Consider the following 20,466-nt stretch of genomic DNA (forward strand, 5'->3'; position numbering starts at 1 on the left):
TTGTTGTTCACTTAGCCATCAAATCCCACCTGTCTTGCTCTCGTGCGCTGCAGAGGCCGCGGTGACGTCACACAGGTGTTAAAAAACGCGTTACGCACGACCAAGTCAACCGCCGCAGCGCGTAAAAGCAGACACACCCGTGGTTCTCCTTCCTGTCATTTAAACCCCGTGATTAAACTCTGAACCACTACAATGGCTTTAACACGTTTTCAACCGCTGTTTCTTCTCGTGTATTTCGTGCACGCGTCTGTGGGAGCTCTAGATCCAGGTAAATATTACACTCTTTGTTTTCGATGCTCTTTGTTGCCTTGGAATTGTTTTGAAAGTAAAAGACGAAGCTCAAGTAAAAGTCAGTGGGTAGGCCCTGTACTGCAGCAATGAACAAGGTTGACATGCAGTTTGATGATGATCTAAGGATATGTATATAGTATGTAAACAGACATCTTAGAATATGTATCTAAAATGTGACATATTCTAACTTAACTCTCTCATCCACAGAGACAAAAGGATTCCCTGCTATTGAAACACAGGATGGTGTGATTGTCAGCTTACAAGCCAAAAAGGTCCTGTCCAGTCCACTTACTACTGTTTTTCTCCCGGTCATCTACATAATTGTGTTCACTCTGGGGCTTCCTGCAAATGCTCTGGCCGTTTGGGTGTTCCTCTTCAGAGTCAAAAAGAAGCATCCATCTTCAATTTACATGGCAAACCTAGCACTGGCGGATCTACTCTTTGTCATTTGGGTGCCTTTGAAGATTGCATACCACTTCAACAATAATGACTGGATCTATGGCGAGGGCTTGTGTAAAGTTCTGGTTGTGTTCTTCTATGCAAACATGTACTGCTCAATCTTGTTTATCACCTGCATTAGTGTGCAACGTTACTGGGCTGTGGTTCACCCATTAACCCAGTTGGAGAGGGACAACTGTGTGGCCATTGCCTTGTCTATCACTGTCTGGGTTGTAGTTTGGGCGATCACTGTGCCGCTGTACCTTTATGATCAGGAGGTCCAGGTTACAAACCTTAACGTCATCACTTGTCATGATGTCACTAGGCCAAGCCATACAAAAATGGCAGCAGGTTACTTCCTCACCATGGGAACCCTTGGATTTCTAGTGCCTTCATGTGTGTGCATCGTGTCCTATGTCGGCATGCTGAAGGCTCTTCAAAACAACATGTCAGACCCTACTATTGCCAAGAAGCGGAGAAAAGCTATTGTCCTTATCATTACAGTGCTGGTTATGTTTATAGTGTGCTTCACTCCCAGTAATATAATGTTAATAGTCCACTACTGTTTGCTATTGAGCGGAGCCACAAACAGCCTGTATGGATTCTATATCACCACTCTGTGCTTGGCCAGTCTCAACAGCTGCATTGATCCCTTTGTTTACTATTTTATTTCTGAGGACTTCAGGGATCACATAAAGAACACATTCTTGTGTCGAAGCCAGCGGACTGTGGAGAGGATGAGGGTCTCCTTCACCGCTCTGAAAAACTCAAAGAAGAGCAACACCTACACCTCTGACACCGCCAACACACAGAGCACTGAGTGCTAGTCAATACATAATACATGACTTTGTAGCCTATTTGGAAGCCTATTTTTTTTCTCTGACAAACTATTAATCTTAATTGTATACATTTGTTCTTGATTGTGGATATTGTGTTTTTATATTGTTTATTAAAGTTTCTAAAGAGAATCAAATGGAACTGATGCAAAGGTCATGTAATATTTATAGAACAAATACTTCTCTACACAAGAGTTGCAAAGATCCTTGTGTTATTGAGTATCACGTCTCTTTTTTCTGGCACATACGACGCATATTTGTTCATTAAACACTTCACAGAACAATAAATAGTAACCTACTTGGAAAACAAACCACAGTTTCATCAAGTGGGCGGGGCCAATGCGCCGTGACGCAGACATACCCAGGTAGTCTCGGGGAGGCGCCTTTTGTACCTACGCAGGAGTGTCGAGTGTACAAGAAGCTCTTGGTGTGGAATCCAGAAGGCAGAGGGAATTTTTGATTGTTAAATGCACAAAATGGATTTTATTAGCTCAATTTCCTTTCTTCTGGTGTTGAATTTCTTCTGCAGCGTCTCTGCAGCGTCTCCCCCAAGTGAGTATCCTACGTGATCTTAACGTCAAAGGGCGAGGTCGTACACAGGCAGCTACTACACTACTGAAATAAATAAATGTACTTCTAGGAATTAGTATCCACTCGCATTGTTCAGCTGTGTTTGTATCTTACTTTTGATGTTTTACAAAGGCATTTAGCAGTATTTATATAGAGTTTAAGTATTTATAGAAGTAATCTGCCCATGTTGCCTTTGCTGTACACTTTGTACATCTTGTATTTGTTTAAACACTGCTGTGAAAAGAATGAATTGTGCTTTAGAAAATAGTGATGTGATTTCTGTTTTTGTTTGTTTTTGAAGTGGGACGGGGATTTGCTGGACATGTGGACCCAGAAAACACACAGCAAGTGATTTTGAATGAGGCCGCCATCGTCACCCTCAAGAGTGATCTGACCACAATCTTCTTTCCAATCCTGTACATTATTGTGTTCGCCTTGGGGCTCCCTGCAAATCTAATGGCTATATATGTGTTTCTGATTCGGGTTAAAAAGAAGCATCCATCATCAATCTACATGGCCAATTTGGCCCTGGCTGACCTCTTGTTTGTGATCTGGATTCCTCTAAAGATAGCATATCATTTCAACGGAAATGACTGGATCTACGGAGAACCTCTTTGTAAAGTTTTAGTGGGATTTTTCTATGGCAATATGTACTGTTCAATTCTTTTTATTGCCTGTCTCAGTGTGCAGAGATACTGGGTTGTGGCTCATCCATTGTCCCATCAAAGAAAGAATAACAAGGTGGCTATAGGTGTCTGTGTGGCCATTTGGGCTTTCATTTGGCTTACAACAATTCCACTATACTTGTATGACCAAACTGCCAAGCTCAAAGACCCCAACATTACCACGTGCCATGATGTGAACATCATCAAGGACCCTCAGAATCCATTTCCCTCAGTCCAGCTACCTTTCTATTACTTCATCTTTATGGGGTTGGTGGTTTTCCTGGTCCCCTGTGTAGTTATAATAGTGGCTTACATCATGTTGCTTAGAGCTTTAGGAAACAGTATGGAGGATAGTTCAGCTGCCAAGAACCGCCATAAAGCTGTAGTGTTGATAGTGGTTGTAATGATCACTTTTGTGGTATGTTTTATCCCCAGTAACATCATGCTTGTGGTGCATTACTCATTGTTAAAAGATGGATTGGCCAACAATGGCTACAGCTTCTACATCTCAACATTATGTCTGGCTAGCCTCAACAGTTGCCTAGACCCCTTCATCTACTACTTTGTGTCTGATGACTTCAGAAACCATGTAAAGAACACACTCTTGTGTCGCAGTAGCAGGACTGTGGAGCGGATGAGAGTGTCTTTTAGTTCAATGCAATACTCAAGAAAGACCAAGTCATATGTGTCTGACTCAGGGAACACTCAAACAAGCTCGTGCTAGGACAACGTGCATGGATGCGCTGGTCATAGGGACTTGTGAGAACATTGATCATTATCTAGCTATGGACTCAGGCCTAGAGCTTGCTCCACTAATGAATAACCTCAGTATAATGGATTGCCAAAAATGAACTTTACTTTTTGTCATATGGATGTGTTTTATAAAGTTTTGTTTTTAATGTGAACATATGTTATATTTTATGACATGAAGCCTGTTACTTTATTTAGTTGCCATTTAAGACTGATAACTATTGCACTAGATAAATACAGTTTCTTTTTTATGATGCTCAGTACTTAAGTAAATAAATGATGAAATGTGTTCGGTTTCTGTGAAACTTTTTTTTATGATATTGCATAATTAATTACACAGTGTGAGTTACTTTGAGCTACCTCAGAACTCATTTGTATGATCTGTTGAAAGAACAGGACAGCGATGATAATTTCCTGTTATTTGTCTGGGTTTTTGGTGTTTTTTTTAGCCGATGTACTTGACCACATCATTTAAAGCAGACAAAGGAACGCTGAATAAAGAGGTGAAAGAATTCCACAGATCACGCTGGGACATGCCTTAACGATGACTTCACTGATCTGGCCTAGTTTCTGTGCTGTTGGCATTTTAGGAATTACTAAAATTACAGAAACGGAAACATGAACTACAATGTATATATAAATATTTAAACTTTTTTCATTACTTATTTTTGACATGCTGAGTTGTTGCTTTAGCATAGTTTGTGATTAAAATTACTCTAAACTTCTGCTTTTTGAACGGAGCTAGTCTCCTGTTTAACGACCCGCTGAGGCTGAGCTCTTGAGGTTAATGATTGCTGTTGTATATCGTCTTACCTTTTGTGAAGCAGCATGCCTTCCTTTCACATGTAGGACAGAGACACTCCCTGGTCATGTGACTCTTTCATAGCTCGGACTGTTCCAGCATTAACAGGACTCATGCAACATGTAATATATCATTTTATTATGTCAACCTGGTACATTTGCATAGTCTAACACAGCAGAATGTACAACTAAATGTCCTTTCAGCACATAATGCTTGTTGAGGTTAAAAGCAATTTTGTTAGAAAGACCTGATTTAGATTTAGTGTGAAATAATCGTATTGTTGATAAAGAGTGGAAAGGAGTCAAGGACATTTGATTTAGTTTGTATGTCAACAATTGGCTCAGCCACTATGTTAATGAGGAACTTGTCTAACTTGTTTTGTCTGTTTTGTGACTGAGAGCCACCATGGAAACTTGATCTCAATTGCCTAACCAGATGTGATTCGAGCTTTCATGCTTCTTTTAGAATATTCATGTAGGCCTACTAAAATGTAGAAATTTCCCACTAGTGTGAGTTGATTCTATATCTGTGTGTTTGGTTGTGCAACATTAAAAAAATAATAAAGGACAAAAACATAACTATGAATCCATGCATTAGACAGCTAAGAGTACACTAATCATTTGTGGGAGTGACAGAGGTAGAGGAGAGCAGCAAAATTGCTTGCCAATGTATGTAAGTATTCACTAATTCAGTTTGACAGATATTACCTTGCTTTATATGTTTACGCTGATTACATTGTCAAATATGACAAATACTGTAGCAATACAAAGAGATATGAAGATCTGACCTGAGAATGTCATTGAAACATAATGACAAAAACAAGCACATTATTTTAAACAGCAAATCTGTAAAAATGGAGCTGTGCATGTACTGTACATTAGTCCAGAACAAAGCATAATTGCTCATAACCTTATGTTCCGTATCCAAACAAGATGATACTGCGCATATACTTAACAATTAAACACATCTTAAGGAATAAAATATGACACGTTTGAATATACCTGTAAGATAAGTGCACAAATAAAATGCAAAATACAAGATAGCCACTTAATTGAAAGCTAAGACACAAAGTAATTCACAAGTCTAGTTTTGACTCGCCCCTTGTCTGGCTCCTCTGCAACATGGCCTGGGGGACTTGGCACAACATTGGTGCCTGCCAGCCAGTCCCAGTGTGAAAAGAAGGGGGCGAAGTTAGTGCCAGGCTTCTGGTGGTGGGTGTCATGCTTGGGTGCTCCACCCCAAAGGCCAAAGGGCACAAGCCTGTGCATGGACCATGGGAAGTCATAGCCACAGTGGTCCTCCGTGGAGACGTACACGTTGAAGACCATGAACCCCCATGTGGTGAGACAGTGGCACTGGAGCAGGATGGGGTCGATAGTGGCCCAGAATCCCACACTGAAGAGCTCCCATCCAGACAGATATTGGGTGACCAGGCTGAAGGGCTGATTGTACTGGTGGTGCACAGCATGGAACGTACGGTACAACCAGGGGACTTTGTGATGCAGCAGGTGCCAGATGTAATACTGGAAGTCAAAAACAACGGTGCAGCCAAAAATTCCCAGAAGGAAGCCACAAAGAGTAGGTGCTTCTCTTGGCAGTGGAGTAGGTGACCTCCAAAGCCACTGAGCCACTGTCGTTGGGAAGATGTAAAGCATGTGGTTGTAGATGGTGAGCACTAGTGTAGTCCAGATGTTAGGCCACGTGATGGGTTTGTCCGGGTGCAGTCTGTGGCGATTGATGCAGGGCCAGGTGGGAGCCAGCAGATCCAGAGCTGTGTAAAGACCAATCAGAAAGAAGTATGTGGAAACACACAGGAGCACAGGGAAGAGCGGGCTCCTCAGGACCTCATGGTGGTTTTGGAGCAGGTGGTCCCAGGCTGGCTGCAGAAGTGACGCCTGGGACAGGGCTCCAGTCACATTTCCCACATCCAGCATCCAGGATAAACTCTCAGGTCTGAGCTGTGTGCCCGCGTTCATCACTAGCACAAGGTTTGCAGTTGAAAAGGGGCAGACCTAAAAGGATTATCTCTTGACAAGGCTCAGCAGTGGATGAAAAGATTCTTAACGAACCAGAGATCCAATCAGCATCCGCGTTTAAGCAAGCAAATTGTCTGGTAATGTGGACTATCTGTGCCAAATTGGACCATCTGCCTGTCTTTGGCTCTTATGTATGTTGAAGCCCCACCTCCACGAGCACTTTCTGCATTTTAAAAGCAGGGCCTCAGTAGGGCCCTTTTTCATGGCACAAGGATGCCAGCCAGGAGTCGGAGCTGCGCCACAACAGCTCCCATTTCTGACCCACATCATGGAGAGAGAGCTTCCGTTCCACTGTGTATTCTCGCACGCAAGACAGAGGAAGATGTGTCTTTAGTCAGACATCAACCTTGGGAAATGTGAAGAAACACTCACTTGGCTAAGGGACACATGGAAATATAATGTATGTGTTCATATAATCATCATGCATTATCAAAATTCAGAGTCAGACAAAATCAATGGCACACTCAACAATCCCTCATTAATCACAAATCTGCCAAGGACTCAAAAGCACTTCCTGTCAGATGCTAAACTATGACTGGCTGCTGTTTTGTTTACTTGAACAGTGTTATTATTATGGTCTAGCTCAGACTGGTTTGGAGCCGGTTTCTGTGGTATCATGGTTGTAGATGTGAACTCAGTGCTAAGTAATATTTCTTATCAAATAAAAAAAAAAAAAAAACAGAGCCAAAGAGACAGAATGTTATTTTGTTTTAACACAGGAAAATTACACAGAAAGAGAGAGAAAGAAAAAAAAAATAAACAAAAGAATTGAGATTATTGGTTGACAGCATTCTGCTTTTGCTTTCAGCCAATAGAGGGCAGTAAAACTCCACCCACAGTCACAGTGCAACTTCCTTTTAATATCTTTATTTGGCCTGATGATATTATGATTAGGATTATTTTCCTCCAGAAACAATTTCTTTTTTGACCCCCCTGAACATCGATGGAAAGTTTCACATGGGTGTATAGGATCAAAAAATTTGCTAAAATGGGCATCTTGACAATGACAGCACCAATTCAACACCACAACCACAAATTGGAGCCCATTGAGAGTGAGAACAGGCACATTTTGGTAAGTTCACAAAATTCAGAACAGTGACAGAGCTCCATGAGACAGGCCTAAAGTTGAATTGGACCACTGACACTGATGAAGATGAACAGGAAGACATACTAGATAAATGTATTTATGATTATGATTATGATTATTATTATGATTATTATTATTATTATTATTTCCATAAAATTTACAGATGAGAAAAAGAGACAAAGTTCTTTAAGAAATGTGAGGAAGATGGTTTGTTTTTTAAGAACCTACACATGTTTTTACCCATAACCAAGATTACATTTAAAATCATTTCAATTTTTTTTTTTTTTTTTTTTTTATCATTTGTAAGAGTACCAAAACGCTGGGGAAAAGCCAGTTCTACATATTGTCCCAAAAGCTTTAGAAAGCATACATTAAAAAAAAAAAAGTGCTCTGTCAATTCAATATTTACATCAAAGAAAGTACAACAATTGTCATCCATCCCTCAACTCTGTCTAAGCTGTTCTTTAGAGCGGTATATGCAAAAAACTTTAAAGGGCAAATATTAAGCATTTTTCTGATCTATGCTATAATTTTCCCCACCAAAAACATACCTGGAGTTATTTTATTTTATTGTTTTGTTTAACTCACAAATCCTTCATCTCTCTCCACCTTGTGATGTCATGTGGTAATACAGGAAGTGCTTCACTGTGTTTTAAACTGGATACACCTTCATTAGAATCATTTAGATAATTCCTGCCCTGGAATTGTTAGTTTTTTCTTAACTAAAGGTAAAAGGAGCTGTGAACTTGAAAACTACTGCTTCAAGACAAGTGGAACAGAGCATTTTGACCTTTAGAGATGTACAAACTAATAATAAAGTGTTCATAAAGTAATACAATGTTACAAACATGTGTGAATGGAACAAAACTCACCTCCAGGTTTGTTTTTGATGAGGTAACACCATTATAACATGGATAAAAGATCACAAGAGTCCATTTTGTGCAGGATCTTTAAAATGGACTTCCTTTAGGGGAAATAGAAGCTTCAAATAGACTTTTCCTACTTCAGTCATTCATTATCATCATTACCAATTGTTCTTATCCTTTGTTATTTGCATGCCAAGATATTTAACAGTGGATTTAACAGTTACATGCACTGGATACAGCTCATGGTTTTACAGGTAAAATTTCACATTTGTTTAAATTCAATTTGAGGCCTGAGGCTTTAGAAAAGCATTCAATAATTTGGAGTGTTTTAGAGATTACATTCAGGTTGTTCAAGAAGATTAAGAAGAAGATGATTATATCTTCAGCCAGATGACATTTAGACAATTCATTATCTGCAATTGAGAAAATGTCAAAATCTGCATTTTGAATGAATATGGACAGCATTTGTGTTGCTTCAATAAACAGAAGAGGTGAAATTGGGCACCCTCCGCGAGGTCCCATGGGGTAAACAAGCAGAGCTGCTGGTATCATTTTAAAAGGTTTTAACAAACAACTGCAGTGTTTGGAACATAAAGTTACGCTCACTCATATCGAAGGCCTTGTAAAAATATAAAAATAAAAATATACCTTCATTATCAAGTAGTAAATCACAGTCAGATAAATCTAAGACAAGGCATATGTTATTTTGAGTAGAGCGGCTTTTTATAAAAATCACATTATGTTTCAGAAATGATTAGTGCTAAACCTGGTTTGAGTCTGTGTGCAAAAATGTGACGTAAGAGCTTGTAATGGTTATTTAAGAGGGTTATAGGCCTTAAACTGTCAAGGTGGGGTCTTTACCCAGCTCGGGGATAAGAATCATCCCTCCCTGATTCATAGTATGAGTAAAGGAGCTGTTTTCTGGTACTTTTTTGGAGCATTCTGAAAATAAGGTCTTTGATGTGATGTGAAAATTTATAGAAGGTCGTCACTACCTGGAGCTTTGTCTTTGGACAGACAACTTAATGCCTTTTCCAATTCTTGTATAGTAATTTCTGCTTCGCAGATGTGTTTGATCTGTGAAGCAGATTATTATCAATTTTAGGGCTGAAATCTTTAATAGTTTGGTGAAAGGAGTCGCTGTGAGGTTTAGAGTAAGATGAAGTGTTCAGTTTGCTATAAAAGTCAGATTCCTGTGGATCAGTTGAAGGTCATTACAAAATAGATCATTAATATAAAGACTTTGATTTGCAGTTCTTTCTTTTCCAAGTTACAGAAAGAAGATGTGCTTTTTTTTACTGACTCCACCCATTTTGCTCTAGATCTAAGATAATCTCCTTCCTTTTTTTTGTGTGTGTAAAGATCACCAAGGGCACTGAAGAATACTTATTTAATATTATCAAAATGAGGTTTAGAGCGAATTTGGTTTAGTTAAAAAAAACACCGTCGAAAAACACCTTAATTTCCTGTTTGTTTTCTACCATTAGGCAAAAGTAGGAGGAACTTTCCTCGGGTCCTCCACCCCTAGCAGGGGCCCCTAAACAATTTCCATTTCATATTCTCTTAATAGCACAGTAAATGAGATTAGTTTACTTTTAAAACAGAAAACACCATCAAAATAGGATTTGATTGTCAAATACATTTTATCTGTTAAAGTATTTCCACTTTCACATTAGAATGGACTAGTCCAAGAGTGCACACTGAGAGGGAGGTGTTCTGCTGCCACTGTAATCTCAAATATTGAAAAAAAATATACATTGAACTACTGAACGATTCCAATTGGACTTTTTCATGCTCTTTGGGGAGGTGTGAGGACGCACGTGTGGTGAGGTAAAGGTATCTAAACTGTACTTTTCACTTAAAACACAACTACCCATCAAAAAGTCTGTTCACAGAATCAATTTTCTGCTCCACTTTTAGACAAACAGATATTAACTGTGTGTATTTGCATGCTGCACCCTCAGAATATCGTGTTTGTGAATATTAATTGTTTGTATAAGTGGAGGCAGGGACACAACGAGCTGCCAAACCTTACATACAGAAAAAAATAAGTCTAGACTCAAACCTCAGTAGACTCACTTAAGTCACTTAATATAATGAATTTCTAGGTCAAGCAGTGATATTTAATAATAAAATGATGAAAACTGTAGATTGAAAACCTTATAGCCTTTGACTGAGAGTTTATTACATGGAATTCATATGTAGCCTATGTTTCTTGTTTGATCTCCAAATCCACATTCTTTATTAAGAATAAATTGTCTCCACATATTTCCTCTTTTTATATGTTACCAAAAATCTACAAAAGCCTGATCAACCCACCTGGACGTCCTACAATAAGTGGCAATAAGTCAGTGACAGAGTCAGTGTCTAAATTCATAGACTTCTTTTTGAAAACACATGTGTGGAACCTTCCCTCTTTTCTAGCACAGAAGTATTTAATAAAATTTAACAAATAAAGAATGTTGGCTCTGCATATTTTGTGACTAATGTTGAATGACTTTATACAAACATTACTCACAGAGATGGTTTAATTGCTTCATCACACTATTTGATATGCAAACTGAAGGAGAGCTGCCCCCTAGTGCCTTCATCCTTAAACTGACAGAATGGACCATAAATGTGTTTCTGCAGGCTTTGCCCCCAATTATGTTAACCTCTTTATGGGTCTATCGGAGGAAACCTCCAGCCAAAATATCTGGAAAGATAAAATCACATGGTGAGGTAGGTATATAGATGATATTCTCCTTATATGGTCTGGTACGGATGAAGAACTGAAAGATTTTTGTTATTATATAAACAACACCAGTAGCAATGTAAAACTTAGTTTAGAATTTTCCTCCTACGAGATACATTTTCTGGACCTAATGATTTTTAGGACCATAATGATCTACATACATCTATTTTCAGAAAGCCAATTAGCCTAACTAACCACAACTAGACCCCGATAAAGTACATTTTGTCACCCAACACAGTGACAAAGCAAACACACTTCAACAAATCATCAAGAGTAACTGGACTACACTAAAATGTGATAGTGATCTCCGTAAGGTTCTTCCAGAGGCTTCAGAACGGCTCTTACCTTGAGTGGCAAACTAGTGAAAACTCACCTAAAGCCAACACCACAGAATTACATTTATAAAACCACCAGCGAAAAGCAGTCGTATAGAATGAAATGCAATTAGACTTGGATTTAGACAAAATGCATTGCAATACCACACTTATCTGATATTATCTCACTGTTCCAATACTAATTTAAATCCATACTTTATTTCATAATGCCTTGTTACGGAAAATGTTTCATCACCTATAAAGATGGAAACTCATTTTGAGTGTGACATCAACAGGCGGACTAAGAGGCTAACTTAATGAATAGACTCCCTGAGGTGATGCCTTCAGGGGACCTGGAGAAATTATGTTATTCTCAATCTAAGAGAGAGGGGAGACGCACACTTGAAATGAAAATCCTCCTGCTAAAAATAGATGATGTTTAATTATAGGCAGGTACTATAGACTATTTTTGCCTTTTGACTTTTTTTTTTTTTTTTTACATTTAAATAACATAAAACTGTGACACTGCATCAAGCTAATCATCAAACTAACTATAGATATCTTTGAGATGGTTCAACTCTGCATCATCTTATAGTGGTCAAATATATTCTTCTACTTCAGGGGTAAATATTCTTTCCACTGAAGCACAAAATAAAATGAATAATCTTCATACTAAGTAATTTTAGTGCATCAGTTCATTATTTGTATAGTGTCTATTGCTGACTGACCAAGCGATATTCTTTTCTCGAAAAAAACAAACAAAAAAACTTAAAAACTAAATATTTCACATTTTCAAGTCAGTAAAAGTCCTTGTTAGTGACAGCGGTGTGCTCCTCCTCTTGTCAGGCACATATCTTAGTCTTATACCTGACCTGGGCAAAACCAATCCTCCTGAGGCCCTAAGGTTACACTGGTACATGTGTTGTTTTTCACTTAGCATAAGCACAGTCTGGGAGAGGAAGACAGTTGCCCGTGGTTCCCTTACCTGGGGAATTAATTATCGCCAAAAAAGATCATGGTTGGCCCACTTAAGGTTGCTCACTTCCCAATAAACAAGCCTCACTTAAGGTCCTCTTCTTCATTCAGCTGCAGGACACTAATCAGGTAAGAACTATTCTGCCCTCAACAACTGTCCTACTTTAAATGCCGGTCAATTTCATTTTATCTTTTTTCAAGAAATTTGCTAAAAATCACCCAAGATGCCAAGCCAGCTCGAGGGGGCCATGGACGCCTTGATAAGCGTTTTCTACAATTACTCTGGAAATGATGGTGACAAATACAAACTCAACAAGGGTGAACTAAAGCAGCTTCTTAATAGCGAGCTGACGGACTTCCTCACGGTAATGAACACTTTTTCTTGAATCAGTCCAATTTGCTGTGAGTGTTTGATTAGTGCGTGCTGTTTTGAAGGACTGTGTACTACTGTATGTACTATACTACTGTACAAATCAGCAAAGTAGGCAAGAACACTCGATACTTCAACGTTAAGTATTCATTTTTAATAGATAAAATGTTCATATGATAAAACTGATTTACATTTGCTATACTCTGACAAAATTACATTGACCCAGTTCAAAATGGATGTCTTTTACATATATAATCTATCTATAAATAACAATTAAAGGCACAAAACATGGCTGCTTTTCTGACTCGAGCAGCCAAAGGTACTTGCATGTTGATTATTTGACAAAAATAGCAATAAAACTCAGGTAAACTGCACAACTGTTGTAAAGAAAATGGAATGTATCAGCTGTGCAGTGTTTATGATTTGGGTGTTGTCCTTTTTGACCTTGAAAAACACGTCCTGACACTGATCGTTATCTCACTGTTTGAGTACGGCTGCTGCTGATGCGATTCACATCATAACATGTGGAAAATAAAGGCTGACGGAGGTGAAGGAGATAGATAAGGCTATTTCCCATAAGCCCCTGCTCCTGACTTTGTGTGATAGCAGTGCGCACAGGCCTGCAGATTTATTTGATTGACCCGGGAACACTGAAAACGGCCTATAGCCTATACCAGTATGAGCTGACGTGCTTTCCAGATATATTTTTCTTTTTATTTGTTGTTCCCTTTCACAGAGCCTCAGGTGATCACACATCATCATCAGTGGCCCACATCGCTGCCAAATATAGACAAGCCACTATGATGTCAGTGTGTCCCAACAGGCAGCAGAAACTCCAGCTAAACCAGGCTAATGGAACGAGTATCTTTACGAAATAATCTTACAAATTGGCTTGACTTTACATTGCTGCTGTGCAAATGAAATGAAATTTTACTGCACACTCAAAGGAATTAACAGTGACTTTCCCAAGAACATGGCCACAGTAGGAACAGCAATCAAAGCTCTCACCTTTTAAATTACCAGTACTAGGTAAAAGGTAACAACCCCACAGCCACTACAATTAGATGTGTGTGCGTGAATCATCTTAATTGCTGCAACTATAGTAGACAAAATAACAAAGCTTTTTTTTTTGTTTCTGTGTAGTCTCAGAAAGACCCTCTGCTGGTGGAGAAGATCATGAACGACCTGGACTCAAACAAAGACAACGAGGTGGACTTCAATGAGTTTGTGGTTCTGGTGGCAGCGCTCACTGTGGCCTGCAACGACTTTTTTCAAGAGCAGCAGAAGAAATCCAAGTAAATATTGTCAATACTCGTCTACGGCGTCTCACTGTGATCTGTGGTTTTGTCAAAGAAATGCCAACCATTTACATTGGCAAATTGGTTATGATCCTGTTGTATATTTTGTTTATTTCAAAATATATTATAGTGTAGTTCATAATTTTATATTTTCTTGTACCCCCATTCATTTCAGTGATCCACAATTCTGCCAAATATCCAGGGGAAGAAAAATTTTGACTGTAGCAACTAGCAATTCAATATAGTCTATCCTTGGAATGGTCAAAAGTCCTCAAAATGGTGTCCATCACTGCAAAAAACATATGTAACTGAAACCTACGAAGAGACAAACTGTCACCGTGCCAATGCTGGTGGAAAAACCCAGTTTGTCACTCACTAAGAAAATGATACACTGACCAAATCTATCTGGATTACTGAAAGATGTAGTAGATATGTAGTATCGTCTGACCTTTTAATGATAAATATATGTTTTTATTTGCAAAGAAATGTCATTTTATGCCAGGTTGTTGAGTCCAAAATGTAAACAAAAATAAAATCAAAATGTAATTTTCATTTTGTTAATCCTGGGAAAATCTTTTGTCAATGCATAATATTACTGCATAAAATCATATTCCTGGCTTACTGTTAATTACATATGTATTTATTCTCAATGAGTAATATTCAGTAATACTTTGGAGACTTTGAGGTACGACCCATTAAGAATGATATTATATTATAAGATTGCAGGATCCCTGGAATTTTGTGGTAAGGATGTAGTTGTTGGAGCATCAGTTTTAGACAGAGTGGGCCCGGCAAGTCTCAAAGGCTCCAAGGAAACAAAGTTGGGAACCATGTCCTAATTGCCTGAGATCCAGAGTATACACTTCTTCAAATACTTTATGAAGACATGAGTCTGTTCATCGCTGAATCTCTCGTTTTTCAATGGGAGTGATTGGCAGGTGGTTCAGCCTTTCGGGGACACACATGATCCATCTGTACCAGGAAAAAAGAAGGGAAGAAAATATGACACAGGCTGAAAAACATGGTGGATTTCTGTAGAAATCAATCAATGAGCCAAATACTAAGATCTGAGGTGAGATACATTTAGGGTGAGATAAAATGTTCTTTGTAAATTATAGGTGACCATTGAGCACCATCAGACACAGATCAGCTGTGAACCAAAACAGTATAAGTGTGTTCAAGGAGGAAGATACGAGTGTCTCTGCTGGAAATCACGTTCTTATAAGTTGGTTCCTAACCTGTATGTTTTTTTTTGTTTTGTTTTTTATAGATATATGTAACTTGTAATAATCAGTCAAATTACTTTGAAATAAAGTAACCAGAGCAGTAATTAGTAATTACTTTTAGAAGGAGTAGTAAGAAGGTTTTAGTAGTAATTGCAGAGTAATCTGATCAACACTGCCAATGAGCTCCTTCATTTCACATGCAGCACTGAAAAAAAAAAAAAAAAATCTGACCGCATGTTTGATGGGAACCAGACTGACGAGATTAGTCTGTATTAAAGATATTGAGAGATTTCATTCTGGATTTGCCAGGCAAATGCCCTGATGCATTGACTGTGACTTCTTAAAACTAAAAATTGTTCATCTCTAACATGAGCATAGTGATAGGCTCTTTCACCATTCCATAAGGGCCAAGGATTGCCACTAGGAACAAACAATCTCCAAGTTTTAGCTGTGGCATAAGGACTTTTTTCTGAGGCAATCGTTGATGCCTTTGTGTGTGCAGATGGTGATTGCACAGACCCTTGTAGTTACAATGCAAATTGGCTGTGATTGGCTGTAATTGAGCAGGATAATCACACTGGCTCTCTGGGAGGAAGCCAGGCCGTAATTATGTTTTTGTTCAAATTATAAAAGGTTGCTATCAATCTGAAATACCATTTGATAATTTATAAACGTGGATATTTAGACGCCCCTTCTATAGTTACATCTACCAGATATACTTTCTTTTCTGTACACGTCACTATTTTTGGCACCAAATGTCCTTTTAAGGCAGTAAACTCTTTCACTGCTAATTATCTAAAATATGAACTAAAATGTCTTCACAGCTTTATCAAACAGAATACATGTTCTTTTGTGCGTGAGTGATCTCATAAGCAACAGTGTGGTCAATATTGGTGTGATGTTTGGAGAGAAATCTGGTCCAAAATGTCAAAAATAAAACATGAGAGCATCAGAGAGTTATTTTTTGGAGAAGACAAAGGCTGGCTTGCACATATTGTTTAAACAGCACACCCCACAGTATGGAAAGTAGGCAATGCTTGAGGAAATGAATTCCATCCCAGCCCAGGACTGTATATATTTTCATATCTCCCCTCTTACTGTACTGCATCTCAATGCTGTGACTTACAGTGTGCTGTAAAGCCTCGAAGCTCTTATCTGCCAAATGCTGAGCGTGTCGTCACCATGTGCGTCACTGTGGTGTCAGACTTTTTCCTCAGGACCAGAAGAGTCTGAGCTGTTGTTCTATTGTCTCCTGGCTCAACACCTGGACAAGGAAGTATGTGCGTTTATAAAACGTGAGATGTACTTAGCTCCACATGAGTCTTTCCACTCTGCTCCAGGACCTTCCCTCAGGACAGAATGACTCCATAGTCCAGCCCCATTGAGCAGTGCACTGGAATAAGACGCTTTCCATCACTCCCGTCTCCTGAGACTCAGCTCAATTATTATTATTATCATCATTATCATCTTATCGCCACAGAACATGCACTAGTTCAACCTCTTCTACTTAAAACTGACTATTCTCTCTCTCTCTCTCTCTCTCTCTCTATAGATAGATAGATAGATAGATAGATAGATAGATAGATAGATAGATAGATAGATAGATAGATAGATAGATAGATAGATAGATAGATAGATAGATAGATAGATAGATAGATAGATAGATAGATAGATAAAAAAGTCGTTTCTGTCCTTGTTCACTTCAACTTGGGACTTTCCCTCAAGAGAAATGCATTGCCTTCTGCAAACTATTAATTGTATATCTATCTCTTCACAATACAGCTCATTCATAAAAACAAAAACAAATATTCCATATTTATAATATGTGGTCCCTTTGTACTTATAGGAATATTTTTCCCCCTGTCACCAAATAATACAAGTTTATGTTAACATTTGTTTATATGAAATAACCTCTTGAGATCAAAGGGTTTGCCCAGAAATCTTTGCATTCAATTTTATATCACACTTTAGAAAACATTTAAGTCTACTCCTGCTACCACCAACTCAAACTCAAAAACTATATGAATATCTATCTCAGATCAAATTATTCCTTGACTGTGGGAAAGGTGGACAGGCATGGACAGAGCTGTGTTTTAGTTTTTGTATTTCCTCGAGTGATGTTGTCATGTATATTATAGTTTCAACCTAACTCTCTCGGCCAGTGATTATCTTCATTATTATTTGACAATACAGGTGTCAGACAACAATTTTTCTCTTTTTTTTTCTTCTCACTCTAGGGTTTTTCATTCAGCACTTATGGACTGTACTTTTCTCAACCTCGACAAAAGTATGGCATGTACTTTACACAGCCTTTAACAACAAGCATACAGACTAAACTCATGAGATATACTGTTACTGATAAACCTAGAAGCAAAATAAAACGACAGGGTCTTTCCTGGAATGAAAGACTGTTGTGCTATGATGTCCTCTTCCTCATAAACATTTTTACAAGCACAAATTGTCCTTCTCTCTGGTTGAAGTCGATCAGACTGTAAGTCATTAGACACTGTGATACAACATGTGCTGCAGCGTATTGAGATAAGGCGGCTTTCTTCTAAGTCTTATTCAGATCTTTATCAAATCACAACAGCAGCTCTAATCAGCGAATCTGTAATTATACCTTTGATCTTTTATAGCGACTGCCCCATCGGTGCATGGGTTCATCAGGACAATATAAACAAGTTGCTTTGCTTTATCATGCAGTAAAATTTTATTACAAAATGTAGATTTATACAAAGTGATACAGATTAAAATTATAATATTGTTCTTCATTATGAATTATGTTTTCACTATAGCGTAGAAAAGCAATAATTTATGACATAATAATAATAATAAAAAAAAAAAAAATAATAATAAAATATAATAATAATAATAATAATAATAATAATAATAATAATAATAATAATAATAAATACAACTTTGAATGCTTCAACTGAATAAATAAAATAAATACAAAAAGATGTCCAAAAACACACTTGTCTTCTTCCAAAAAATGTGAAGTCTTTTATTATGACATGACACTTAAAGTCATTGTCATGTGTGTTTTTGAATACTGTGTTTAAATGACTGTTGCTGTCAGTTGCTAAAGCAGAAGTCATCTATGCTGTTGAGTTTGAAGCTCTGCAGCTCCTGACTGTTCAGTAGTCTGTAGCTGAAGGATACTCGATTAATGAACCTCCCACTGGAAACCATCCTCACCACACTGTTCTCGCAGCCAATCTTCATTTGAGCTGCAAAAAACAAACAAACACATGCACCATACAGGCTGTTAAAGCATCAAGTTGGGACATATTTCATGAAAAAGAGTATTCGATAACACTTTATAATGATTCAGGCTTAGGGACTACTTAATTATTACCTCAGTATTATCGTGTAACCCCGCAATTGAGACTCAAGAGCTTACTGTACAACAACTTAGCAGTATGTCTGTATTAAATTTGCCTATAAACTGTTGTGACGTCATCTGAAACCCAGCAGTTTTTTTTATTTATGCTTTATTAAGTCTAACTAAGCTGTAATTATTATAAAGTGTAGCAGGCAGGTTACTCACTGGGGCCCGTGAATGAGATGCAGAGGTCAGTGATGGGCACTAATTTGGACGAGTCAATAGAGTTTCCTCCCAGCAGCTGCACAAAGTCTCCTGTTTCAGCACAACCGGGCAACAACCGCTGCACACACAGAGATGTTTTATCATGAAATCTGACAAAACTCATAACATAACATTACACATTCTTGAATTTAGTATGCCAACCTTAGCAATGTTGTTGTAGTGGCCCAGACTGAATTCAGAGATCTCTATTTCCACTGGATAAACAATGGAAAAGCTGCAGTTTCGATGCTGCTGAGGGATGACCATCGTATAACTGCCCTCTGGCGACTGAGAGATGACATTACAGGCTGCGAGAGGAAGGAAAAAGTTTCTTATTTGCACGTTCACGGTGATAAATAGAGGAGGTGAAATAATACTGATGAAAATAGTCCACAAAATACTCACGAAAAGGGTTTAGGTGCTTTCTAATCGTCACGGTGAAGCTGCTGCCCTCGTTGTGGATGCGGAAAAACAGCATGGCCACGTTTTGGTTGGAGCGCACGTTGTTTCTCACAGCACCCGAGTCGCAGTAATCCACATAGCGCTCAAATAGTGGCACGGGGTGGTCCTGCGAACTGGGGAACTTCTCTCCTTTCATCACCCAGCCATCAAATACCTGCAGGTGCAACACAAGTCAAGTTCATCCAAAGTCAATGGAGCGCGCGTAATGGAGCGCACCTTCAGAGAGCAATAAAACATCATGAAATTAGTCTATTTGGTCTTTATAATTGAATAGGCTCTGACACAAATGAATAATATAGACTAATATTTGTTCTAGGTGGAAAATGAAACAGCTATAAGCAAATCACTTGTTGTTACCTGCCCTTCTACTGCAACAAAGTGCACAAATCAAATGATATACCCTTAAATTTTTGCGTTAAATGAATCAGTTAATCCCTATCTTCATTATTCTAAACCCCCTGGATATCCTACTTAAAGTTCCAAACGCACCGTGATGAAGTCCCCTCCTCTGCAGTCGATGTCCACATGGTCGTACTCCAGGCTGATGACTTCATTGGGCTCAGCCATGAAAAACGTGGCACAGTTGAGGTGAGGCCGTCCCGCTGTGAAGGTGAACTGTCCCTCCACCGAGATCATGTCCAGACACCCTGCGTACGAGCATCACACGTACAAACTCAGGTAGCAACACGTCACTGATTGTTACCAACGTCTGCATAAGGTTTTACGCAGGGGAATTTAAATGCCAAATGAACTTTTTTTTTTTAGTTTAGAAAATGTTCCTTACGCAAACTTCGGCGATAGATGAGCTCTTCTGGGATTTCTGGCATTTCTCTCTTGAGGTCCAGGTTAAAAACTGAATATAAATCATCCCTGGATATGTCGTTATTCTGCAAAAAAAAAAAAAAAAAACCCGAAGCTTTCAGTATGGAAAAGTTAACATAAAAATGAAAAGAGAAAAGATACGCTTACCTCGATGTACCTGGAGTCTCCTTTGAGCGCAGACAGACACAAGACCAGTAAGAACAGCTGCTCTCTGAAGGTGCGCTCCATTACGCGCGCGAAGCTGTCACCGGAGTTGATACAAGGATAAACAATGCCTTACCCCTCGCTCCCTTTATATCCCCCTGGTGCCTGGACCGCTGATTGATCCGGTCCAT

General features: G+C 38.6%; 5 protein-coding genes across 5 annotated transcripts; 3 read left to right on the forward strand and 2 right to left on the reverse strand.

Moving 5' to 3' along the window:
• Positions 1 to 107: 107 nt before the first annotated feature.
• f2rl1.1 (coagulation factor II (thrombin) receptor-like 1, tandem duplicate 1) lies at positions 108 to 1,884 on the forward strand. Its single transcript, XM_033989570.2, has 2 exons — positions 108 to 268; positions 499 to 1,884. Exons 1-2 carry the CDS (start codon positions 193 to 195, stop codon positions 1,554 to 1,556), a joined length of 1,134 nt encoding a protein of 377 aa, XP_033845461.1. The 5' UTR covers positions 108 to 192; the 3' UTR covers positions 1,557 to 1,884.
• Positions 1,885 to 1,902: 18 nt separating this feature from the next.
• f2rl1.2 (coagulation factor II (thrombin) receptor-like 1, tandem duplicate 2) lies at positions 1,903 to 4,902 on the forward strand. Its single transcript, XM_033990282.2, has 2 exons — positions 1,903 to 2,117; positions 2,437 to 4,902. The coding sequence occupies exons 1-2, from the start codon at positions 2,033 to 2,035 to the stop codon at positions 3,522 to 3,524; spliced, it is 1,173 nt and encodes a 390-aa protein (XP_033846173.1). The 5' UTR covers positions 1,903 to 2,032; the 3' UTR covers positions 3,525 to 4,902.
• Positions 4,903 to 5,410: 508 nt separating this feature from the next.
• On the reverse strand, positions 5,411 to 6,328 carry ch25hl2 (cholesterol 25-hydroxylase like 2). Its single transcript, XM_033990028.1, has one exon. The coding sequence runs from the start codon at positions 6,326 to 6,328 to the stop codon at positions 5,411 to 5,413; it is 918 nt and encodes a 305-aa protein (XP_033845919.1).
• A 5,910-nt stretch (positions 6,329 to 12,238) lies between these two features.
• Positions 12,239 to 14,114, forward strand: s100z (S100 calcium binding protein Z). Its single transcript, XM_033989827.2, has 3 exons — positions 12,239 to 12,493; positions 12,566 to 12,729; positions 13,878 to 14,114. The coding sequence occupies exons 2-3, from the start codon at positions 12,589 to 12,591 to the stop codon at positions 14,031 to 14,033; spliced, it is 297 nt and encodes a 98-aa protein (XP_033845718.1). The 5' UTR covers positions 12,239 to 12,493; positions 12,566 to 12,588; the 3' UTR covers positions 14,034 to 14,114.
• Positions 14,115 to 18,190: 4,076 nt separating this feature from the next.
• crhbp (corticotropin releasing hormone binding protein) lies at positions 18,191 to 20,381 on the reverse strand. Its single transcript, XM_033989852.2, has 7 exons — positions 20,279 to 20,381; positions 20,094 to 20,196; positions 19,799 to 19,956; positions 19,253 to 19,463; positions 19,010 to 19,155; positions 18,809 to 18,926; positions 18,191 to 18,488 (listed from the first exon to the last, which is right to left on the reverse strand). Exons 1-7 carry the CDS (start codon positions 20,357 to 20,359, stop codon positions 18,334 to 18,336), a joined length of 972 nt encoding a protein of 323 aa, XP_033845743.1. The 5' UTR covers positions 20,360 to 20,381; the 3' UTR covers positions 18,191 to 18,333.
• Positions 20,382 to 20,466: the final 85 nt, after the last annotated feature.

The sequence above is a fragment of the Periophthalmus magnuspinnatus genome, chromosome 23, assembly GCF_009829125.3.
Source record: "Periophthalmus magnuspinnatus isolate fPerMag1 chromosome 23, fPerMag1.2.pri, whole genome shotgun sequence".
Taxonomy (NCBI): Eukaryota; Metazoa; Chordata; class Actinopteri; order Gobiiformes; family Gobiidae; genus Periophthalmus; species Periophthalmus magnuspinnatus.

What these genes read in the sequence shown, in the direction of transcription:
- f2rl1.1 (XM_033989570.2), top strand. Translation starts at nt 193, where the DNA reads ATGGCTTTAACACGTTTTCAACCGCTGTTTCTTCTCGTGTATTTCGTG. An exon ending in TGTGGGAGCTCTAGATCCAG is followed by an intron (nt 269 to 498) that starts GTAAATATTACA and finishes TCTCATCCACAG; the next exon opens with AGACAAAAGGATTCCCTGCT.
- f2rl1.2 (XM_033990282.2), top strand. Translation starts at nt 2,033, where the DNA reads ATGCACAAAATGGATTTTATTAGCTCAATTTCCTTTCTTCTGGTGTTG. An exon ending in CTCTGCAGCGTCTCCCCCAA is followed by an intron (nt 2,118 to 2,436) that starts GTGAGTATCCTA and finishes TTGTTTTTGAAG; the next exon opens with TGGGACGGGGATTTGCTGGA.
- ch25hl2 (XM_033990028.1), bottom strand. Translation starts at nt 6,328, where the DNA reads ATGAACGCGGGCACACAGCTCAGACCTGAGAGTTTATCCTGGATGCTG.
- s100z (XM_033989827.2), top strand. Translation starts at nt 12,589, where the DNA reads ATGCCAAGCCAGCTCGAGGGGGCCATGGACGCCTTGATAAGCGTTTTC. An exon ending in AGCTGACGGACTTCCTCACG is followed by an intron (nt 12,730 to 13,877) that starts GTAATGAACACT and finishes GTTTCTGTGTAG; the next exon opens with TCTCAGAAAGACCCTCTGCT.
- crhbp (XM_033989852.2), bottom strand. Translation starts at nt 20,359, where the DNA reads ATGGAGCGCACCTTCAGAGAGCAGCTGTTCTTACTGGTCTTGTGTCTG. An exon ending in AAAGCACCTAAACCCTTTTC is followed by an intron (nt 19,156 to 19,252) that starts GTGAGTATTTTG and finishes TTCCTCTCGCAG; the next exon opens with CCTGTAATGTCATCTCTCAG. An exon ending in ACTACAACAACATTGCTAAG is followed by an intron (nt 18,927 to 19,009) that starts GTTGGCATACTA and finishes CTGTGTGTGCAG; the next exon opens with CGGTTGTTGCCCGGTTGTGC.